Consider the following 10,000-nt stretch of genomic DNA (forward strand, 5'->3'; position numbering starts at 1 on the left):
CTGTTTGTTTTATATTGTCATTACTGCCACAAGTGGTGAAAAAGTGTATTACAACTAAGTACCACTGTGGCCCATTCGGACCACAGCTGTGAAACATGTGGGCCCGGCCCTACGGTTGAGAAACACTGGTCTGTGGTCAAGTACACACACCAATGGATGCTGTCCTTGTTGCAGGAGCGGCGCTGAAGATGTCTGACAATGGGGAGGTCGAGGACAAGCCCCCAGCCCCGCCCATGAGGAACACCAGCACCCTGATTGGCTCCTGCGGCAAGGACCCCACCCCCATCAACCACGGCTCCAAGCCCCTCCCACCTAACCCGGAGGACAAGAAGAAGAAAGACCGCTCCATCCGATTCATCCTGACGGGCGGAGGCGACAAGAGTGAGTGAGAGCGTAACAGAAAAAAGATGGGGATTATAGCGCCACCTGTTGCTTGGGCATGCACATGACAGCATGGAAATGCGGTTTCAGGTTTATTTATAACAGCAGCTCTGTGCTGAAAGATGATTTATTGGACGCCAACGTGGGGGAGTGTTTTTAAAAATAAATAAGTGTGTATTAGAGATGCGCGGATAGGCAATTTATTTCATCCGCAACCGCGTCAGAAAGTCGTCAACCATCCGCCATCCACCCGATGTAACGTTTGATCAGAACTGCACCCGCCCGCCATCCGCCCGCACCCGCCCGTTGTTATATATCTAATATAGACGATGCAAGGCATTAGTGAGGCATACCTGCCAACTACTCCGGTTTTCCCGTAATTCGTACGGTTTTCATCAACCTATTCCGGGTTACGGTTGCAGTGATAAAAAATACGGTTTTTCATTAATTAAAAAAAAAAAGGGTGAAAACTACGCGAATTGCACCTTGTGCAGACAAGATTTTTCGATCGGACACGGAGGAATTAGCGATGTAAAAGACCACGTTGGGACAAAAAAACACAAGTCTAATGCCGTTGCTAGTGATACAAGTGGAAAACTTTCAACGTTTTTCGTCGCCCAAACAGATTCTTTGGATGTGATGAATGCCGAAGTTTTATTTACGGAGGCAATAATTGAGCATTGATTTCCAATCGCACTGGCTGATCACATGGGACAGTTAAATGTTTGTAATGCAACCTTTAAAAATCATTACGCGGTGATCGCGGTCCCAAAAATAAACTTTTCTTGCATGATAATGTCCAGAAAAATTCGCTTTATATTACTATAGAGTCCTTTTAACGAATGAGTTTGATGGTTTATCACAAACCTTAAATGAAAGAAGTCCTTTGTTCTCCTGCACCATGCATGCACTTTGGCCTTGCTTCGTGTTTGGTGCGCAATCCTGTCGGCTGTATTTCACAGCACGACATACTGTTAAAAGTGTTTATACTATTTATGCTTTCAAGTCCAAGTTGAAGAAATCTTGTTAAATGTTGACAGCATAACTACCAAAATACAGAAGTATGTCCTTAATATTTTTGCAGTGCTATTTCTGTTGAAAAGTTCAAATGATTACATTAGAGATGTGATGTGCCACTTTTCAAGTGTCTGATGGCTTAAATTAATTTTCATTCATTTTTCATATTTTGAATTCTTTTGAAAGGCTTACAAAAAAACTACATTTGAATTGTAATTCCATGCTATTGACAGGACTATTAATTTTAATGAAGTTAGCTTACCATGTTTACAGTATGATAATTGTGATAGAAATGTGAATTTTAGGCACAGAATATTTTTTACAATTGAACAAGGCAGTAGATTATACAAGCTTGGACAGAAAGTTAATAATGACACCAATTTTTTTTTTTATGGAATTGTTTAGTGCTGTTTTACCATTTGTTTACTGTAAAAAGTGTTTATACTTTCAATTAACAAATTGAAGTCTTGTGAAAGGTTGACAGGATAACTGGCATTAACTGTCAAAATAATTTCAAACTATTGAAGTTAGCTTACAGAATAAACATGTCAATCAACCCATATGATTTTTGCTGTAATATTTTTGTTTTAAAAAGTCACTGTGACTGATAGAAAAGTGATGGTTTTAGCAACATTTTAACCTGTCTGAATGCTAATAATCATTTTGCGTCGGGGGGCGAAGCCCTGAACCCTCCACCAGGACTTTGTCCTGGACCTACCGGGGCCTGCGGCCCCTGGACCCTGGCTACTAGGTTTTTCTGATTTCAAATGTTGGCAGGTATGGTGAGGTTATAAAGCTTTTGCCTGTTAAAGAAAGGAGACTGATCCAATGCAGCACAGACTTTCGCGTGCCACGCTGTCACGACCCAGACGCACACCAGTGCGCAATCATATGGGAGCCGCGCTGAGCGCACCTCCAAGCGCGTCTCGCTGCCGGCGACGGCCGGGTATGGGCCCGACGCTCCAGCGCCATCCATTTTCAGGGCTAGTTGATTCGGCAGGTGGGTTGTTACACACTCCTTAGCGGGTTCCGACTTCCATGGCCACCGTCCTGCTCTCTATATCAACCAGGGTGAGCCCCACCCCTTTCGTGAGCGCACTGCGCGCGGAGTGACCCCTGTTACGCGCCCCCGGCAACAGGGGTGGCGGGCAGGTAAGCTGCGCGGGCGGAGCGCGCGGAGTGACCCCTGTTACGAGCCCCCGGCCACGGGGGTGGCGGGCAGGTAAGCTGCTTACATGCTGCGCGTGACGCCGGCCGCGGCGAAGGCGGACGAGGCGGGGTGTCGGTGCGGTGGGCGCGGTGGTGACCCTGGACGTGCGTCGGGCCCTTCTCGCGGATCGCCTCAGCTACGGCTCCCGGTGGGGCCCTCTCGGGGGAAGGGGCCTCGGTCCCGGACCCCGGCGAGGCGTCCCTTCTCCGCTCCGTAAAAGTGTCCATCTCTTTTCTTTTTTCTTCTTCTGTTGTGGCATATGCTGCAGGTGCCTGCTCGTTTTTCGTATGTGGGTAACAACATTTAACTATGTATATATATTTCCCAATTGTTTTAACTGCCACCCGCCTGAATCTATTTAAAATCTAATTTTTTTTAATTTCAATCGCCCGACCCGACCCGACCCGCGGATAAAATCTAATTTTTTTAAATTTCATCCGCCCGATCCGCGGATAATCCGCGGACTCCGCGGTTGTGCCCGCAAACCGCGCATCTCTAATATATATGTACGTGGAGTGTTTACCCTGTCTCCAGATCAGTGCTTCCCTATTGGTTTGGCACCATCACCACTTTATTGACAAGACCAAATTGGTCATCACCAGGCGCCTAACGATCCAATATTGATATCGGATCGATGTCAACAAAAAAACAAAACCAAGTATTGAATTGGGCTTGCATGTTAGTCCTCCGACACAAGCAGTCCTGCAGCGTGTTGACGTGTGCAAAGCTGGCCAGCTAGTTAACATCTAAATGTCCTCCAATATGCACACAATGTCATCTATACAAAAGGTAAACATGCTGGGTTTTGGGCTACTGTGCAGCTACACAACAGCTAAGCACACAAGCTAGACATATAGTACATAATAAGTGTCCTTTACTAAACACATTTGTCAATATAAACAAATCTCAAATAATTTTAGTTGCATATTACTTACACATACAAAAAGTCTCCAAGGGAGAAGCGTGTTAGAAAGTATTGTTGCGTTTTGGACCAGTTGTTCCTCCCAGGGAATTCAAGTCACAAGTCGCCCCCAAGCTCTTTACGACACTTAAAGCTGAGTAGAAAAACCACCAGAGACCGAATAGGTATTTTGTAATATATTTGCAAAGCTTTGCATATATACATTGAGACCAGTCCAGCATAGAACATTCAATCGCGCCGCTAAGATGGTCTGCCCCCCTTGACCAAACCCCCTCTCCTCTTAAGTCTCTCTTCCTCCCCCCCCCCTGGCAGTCATGTCTCTCGAGCCAAAACACATGCTTATTATCTCTCTCTCTCTAACATTCCTCACTTCAAGGTTAAGCACACAGCCACATTTGGAAGAAAAACACTAGCTGTTTTGTAATATGATTATGAAATAAAAAGAAGTAACACTTAAATTCGGATATATGTAAATATCTGCCTCCGACAGTATCCAGTAACAAACGTGTCCGCATCATTCAACTTATTGCATCATGATCTTTACTTAATAAATTATTGTGGCCACTTGGTGTCAAAACTTAACTTAACTTCTATTTAAAGACAGCATAAGTCTATACCAGACAGTTATTAATAAATAGGTTTGTGTTTTCTATAGCTACTATTGTTCGCTGTTTGACTCATTCCACTTGATCAAACCTTTTCTAACATTGCACACTAGAAAATAATACAGGTGTGTTTGATTCTTGCTGATATCGGAGCAGATGGATATCGGTATCGGCCAATACGCAAAGCTCTAATATCGGAAGTAAAACAGCTGTTGTCATCACTACACACACAGTGAATTATTTCAAAACTGTGCTTTTTTTTAATACGTTTGATGATTATTGTTTACAGATAATAAAAATAACAAAATGTAGTAATTTTAATGTCAAAATTATTCAAAAGTTGAATCTCGTAGACCAGTGGTCCCCAACCACCGGGCCGCGGCCCGGTACCGGTACGTGGATCGATTGGTACCGGGCCGCACAAGAAATAAAAAAATTTAAAAATTGTTTATTTTTATTAAATCAACATAAAAAACACAAGATAAACTTACAATTAGTACACCAACCCAAAAAACCTCCCTCCCCCAATTACTCATTCACACAAAAGGGTTGTTTATTTCTGTTATTAATATTGTGGTTCCTACATTATATATCAATATATATCAATACAGTCTGCAGGGATACAGTCCGTAAGCACATATGATTGTATTTTTTTATGACACAAAAAGGTTGGGGACCACTGTTCACACTTAAATAAAAAAATTAAGTACAAATACTTCCTTAGTCTTTAATAGGTACGTTGCATATGACGTCACATCGGCAGTGAAGTGTATATACTCACAAGAACCTGAATAGCTTTGTCTTTGACCTTTTTTTTTACTTACTTTATATACCTAATATATAAAGGGGTGGAAAAGTGACTATTACCTGCAGGGCAAACATTATCTAACCAGAAGGCAATAACAATGTAAACAAAAAACACCTGCTTAAAAGATCTAATACAAATGTCCCTGAGGAATGTAAGGTGGGAGTACTGTAATTACCTAACGTTACATTATTATTTTCCATAACAATTTAGCCCCCTCCACAATATTAACCCGACGTTAAAACAGAACTAGCTATTTATTGATTAGCAATTGCCGAATCATGTAACATTAGCTTAATGCTAAAAAGCCAGGTTACTATCACATTCTGTAACAGACAAATAATTTCATGTAGGCTAACGTTACCTACCTGCTACCTCTGTCTTTTCTCGTTTCTCCTCCTCTTCTTTTCTCTTTTTTCTTCCCTGGGCACCTGACAGTTTTGGCCGTTTTGACATCTTGTGTTGATTTTTTGATGTGGTGACGTCCAAAAAGAGTCATGATACGGGAAGGGAGGGGGCGCACCGTGCGGGGGGAGGAGGGGGGGGCGTAATGTTGTAGCAAATAATATTTCTATTAAATAGGCTTTACTTTGCATTTTAATTAACGTGAGATTATTTTTTGTATTTAGAAATAATAGTACCAACTTTTTTTTTTTTTCTCTCCAACATTTGTGGCACTGCCATGGCGCCCCCTGATGGACGGCGCCCTTAGCATTTGCCTATACGGCCTATGCCACGGGCCGGCCCTGGTCAAGCAGCTTGAGCGTAGCGTTTGAGCAGAAAATGCTGTATTGCTGTCCTGTTCTTGGGTGTACCAGTCGTTCAAATAGAGAGATGGGAAAGAGCTTTCATAGTCCCGAAAGAAGTGGTTCATAAAGGTAATAAAGTCAGGGGGGAAAACAAAAGTGCGTCGAAGGAAATGGCTCTTAAAAATATCACATTCATCAACTTGTGGAATACAATCAGACCATGCTCGTGTCTGCAGCGATAACTTTGTAAACTGTTTGTTTGAACTAGGGATGTCCCGATCCGATATTTGGATCGGATCGGCCGCCGATATTTGCAAAAAAATGCGTATCGGCAAGGCATGGGAAAATGCCGATCCAGATCCAGTTTAAAAAAAAAAACTTTGGTCCATGTTTTCCAACGCACCTATTTAAATAATACATTCCACTTTTCTGCTGCTCCCTAATTTCCGTTCCGCATTTTCCAGCACACCTTCAACACATCCACTAGTCTGTGGATTCTCACGCAGTTGCTTTTAGCTGCTGGCATTACACGACAGGCTCTTCTCACTCTTTCCTTTGTCTCCCTCTCACAGACAGCAAGCGCACTTTCTTACACACGTCACATACAGTCACGTCATACGTCACATACTGTCACGTCATACGTCACACACGTATATGCCCTCTCCCAGCAGAGAGGTAGCAGCAAGGCTAACGTTAGCTGTGATGCTAGCGCAGCCGTGCGAGCAACCTTCCCTCTCAGGTGCGCGCCTGCGCAATTGCGCACTGCTCAAGCGTCCTCTGCGCACGGCAAATCTATGCCACGCACAAAATCAAATAAAAAAATAAGCGCATAACAATTTTCGACACACCGACACGACAGAGAAAACAGTTTTCGTCATCATTGTTCAAATATTTTAACGTTTGTCGAGACGCTTATCTCCATTCGGTGCCACACGCCCACACCATCAAAATGCCGCGGCAAACATTTCCACATCAACACCGTATGAAAAAAATAGTGATTTTTTTTTAGTTGTGATTTCCTTCTCTGCATGAAAGTTTAAAAGTAGCATATATTAATGCAGTATGAAGAAGAATGTTTTAATGTAGACACATAGAATCATCATACTGCTGTGATTATATGCATCAAGTGTTCATTCAAGGCTAAGGCAAAATATCCAGATATATATCGTGTATCGCAATATGGCCTTAAAATATCGCAATATTAAAAAAAGGCCATATCGCCCAGCCCTAGTTCAATGATGCCATTTCTGTTTGTCATGTATAATTTTGTCTATTTTGTGTTTATCCTTGAATAAACAGGTCAGTTTCTTGTTACCAACCATTGTGTATTATTCAAACTCCCCTAATTCAGCTGGCTAGTTGTTATCAAGAGTACTAAAACCCTTTTCAACATGATTCTGACAACTAAGTAGGCGAAATAACTTTAAACTTTAATACATGCTCGGATAGGCCAGTATCGGTCAGTATCGGTATCGGATCGGAAGTGCAAAAACAATATCGGTATCGGATCGGAAGTGCAAAAACCTGGATCGGGACATCCCTAGTTTGAACATTTGATTTGTTTGAGAAACTTTCTCTGATGCAATCAAGTTTATTCTCTACTATATTAGTAGTGTTTGAGAGCAGAACTAAATGTAAAGAAAGGACAATTGATCGCTTTGGTTTGTGTTCTTTTGTGGTTTCTATGCCTAAATATAGCACACAACAACCCGGTTGTGCAAATAAACTAACGTCATGTTAAGTCCTAGTAATAAATATTGTGATTGTTGGTCCAATCCACCGTATTCTCTTTCTCGATTTTCATAACCAAAACTAAAAGCTCAGTTGTTGTGGAGGAAAGCCAAGTGCTTTATTCGACGCGGATGACCACATTATAGTATATTTGGTGATATTTGCTAGCATCAAGAAAACATCCTTAATAGTATTAATAAACTAGATGAATAAATCTCTCGTAGGCTCAACAGCATACACCGAATCTTGATATCGCTTTTGGAGTTTTTGGAGCTGTCATTCCACATTTATCAGTATTCACATTGGTCAGTAGGGGGCAGTAGGGCGTTTCTTCCCAATTGAATGCTATCACCTGCAGACCGGAAGTGTCTTGTCATTCTGATGAGTGCGACCAGTTTGTGAAACAATTGAAACGTCCTGTGTGCTTTTTCCTCCTGTATAACAGGTTAGTTTTGGTGAATCAACTCACTGAATAATATCCATGTGATCTTTATAAGTTTAAGTACACATTCTGATGGTGGAGCCTAACTCTAAAGTGTTTGTGAGTTGTAGATTGTATTTGTGAATGAATCCAGTGCACAGCTGCAGTAATCAATACAAAAAGGCGACGTGAGTGCGCAATGTTTATATAGGAACTTCTGATCCTAATTCAGACTGCCAAATTAGAGCTCCCGTTTTCTTATTGATTTTATAATGTATATTTGTATAATGTGTGTGTTCTGAAATAGTGAGAGAGAATAGAACAAGGATGGCCAATTCAACCCTTAACTCAACAATGAGTAGATGAGTGTTGTGTGTGTGTATATGTGTAAATAAATGAACACTGAAATTCAAGTATTTCTTATATATATATATATATATATATATATATATATATATATATATATATATATATATATATATATATATATATATATATATATATATATATATATATATATATATATATATGTGTGTAATAAAAAAAAAAAAAAAAAAAAAAAAAATATATATATATATATATATATATATATATATAGCTAGAATTCACTGAAAGTCAAGTATTTCTTATATATATATATATATATATATATATATATATATATATATATATATATATATATATATATCTTAACCACGCCCCCAACCACGCCCCCGCCCCACCCCCGACAACGCCCCCCACCCCCACCCCACCTCCCGAAATCGGATGTCTCAAGGTTGGCAAGTATGACTCCACACCATAAAAACAACTGCAGACATGAATTGTAGATGAGACTGGTATGTGTAGCAGGAAATCAACTGCAAACAAACGTATCCTTTTTTTCTCATTAGCGTCACGATCACAGCAGCACGGCACTCGTTATGTCAATCAAATACGTTACTTAGCGATGCACAAGTAAATCCAACATTATTAAATCTATTAAAGGACTAAAGCAGTCACATCGACAACAGACCTTTGCAACCAGCGACTGTAACACAAGCAGAAATGCCGACGGATATTTCAAAATAAGAGTCTCCGCATAAAAGTGCATAAATATGGACAATTTTGACAGGATAGAGCCAAAATGTATATGTGGTGGTCCAAATTGTTCTGTGGTGGCCCGCCACAAAGCCATGAATGTATGGGAATCCTGTGTGGTTGTTGGGGGAGAAAACCTCATTATTAGGGCCCGCATGGCCCATTGCATAAGGACTCCCAAAGGGAGTCCTTATGCAATGGGACATAAGGACCTATTGAATTTGTAAGGTTTTATTCTTTCTTATTATTAGGGCCCGCATGGCCCATTGTATAAGGACTCCCAAAGGGAGTCCTTATGCAATGGGACATAAGGACCTATTGAATTTGTAAGGTTTTATTCTTTCTTCTTCTTCTTATTATTATTCTTCCGCAACTTTGCGCTGTAATTTGACCCCCTTAGCATACTTCAAAACTCACCAAATTTTACACACACATCAGTAATATACGGCAAAACTTTTTATCAAAAAACCAAAACTCAAAATTGCGCTCTAGCGCCCCCTACGAAAAAAAAAACCTAGACTGCCTGTAACTCCCACTAGGAATGTCGAAGAGACATGAAACAAAAACCTTTATGTAGGTGTGACTTAGACCTAGATTTCATAATAGTATATTCTCGGGCAAAAATCAACAGGAAGTTGGCAATTCCCCCTTCAAGACAAAAAAGTACTAAAAACAGTAACTTTTGCCTCTTTGAGCTGTATTTTCACCCTCTTAACATGCTTCAAAACTCACCAAACTGAACACACACATCAGGACTGGCAAAAATTGCGATCTAATAAAAAAAACCTAACCCCAAATCTCAAAAAACGCAGAAAAAACTGCTCCTCGGAAGAAAAAAATGACAAAACTGCCTGTAACTCCCACTGGGAAGGTCGGAGAGACATGAAACAAAAACCTCCATGTAGGTCTCACTTAGACCTACATTTCATAAATTGACAACCCCCAGCAAAAATCAACAGGAAGTTTGCTATTCCCCCTTCAAAACAACATTTTTGTAAAAAACGGTCACCTTTCTTCAAAAACTATCTCCTCTGAGCGCGTTTGTCGTTTCGGCTTCAAACTAACACAGGAGAGAGATTAAA

General features: G+C 40.8%; 1 protein-coding gene across 2 annotated transcripts in view; it reads left to right on the forward strand.

The window, feature by feature from the left end:
* Positions 1 to 10,000, forward strand: part of pak1 (p21 protein (Cdc42/Rac)-activated kinase 1) — a 123,438-nt gene that overhangs the window by 68,979 nt on the left and 44,459 nt on the right. For both annotated transcript variants that reach the window (XM_061972201.1, XM_061972202.1), the window contains exon 2: positions 175 to 381. In XM_061972201.1, the coding sequence (XP_061828185.1) occupies positions 189 to 381 (193 nt within the window). In that variant the 5' untranslated portion in view covers positions 175 to 188. The remainder of the gene's footprint in view (positions 1 to 174; positions 382 to 10,000) is intronic.

Source organism: Nerophis lumbriciformis, linkage group LG17, assembly GCF_033978685.3.
Source record: "Nerophis lumbriciformis linkage group LG17, RoL_Nlum_v2.1, whole genome shotgun sequence".
Taxonomy (NCBI): Eukaryota; Metazoa; Chordata; class Actinopteri; order Syngnathiformes; family Syngnathidae; genus Nerophis; species Nerophis lumbriciformis.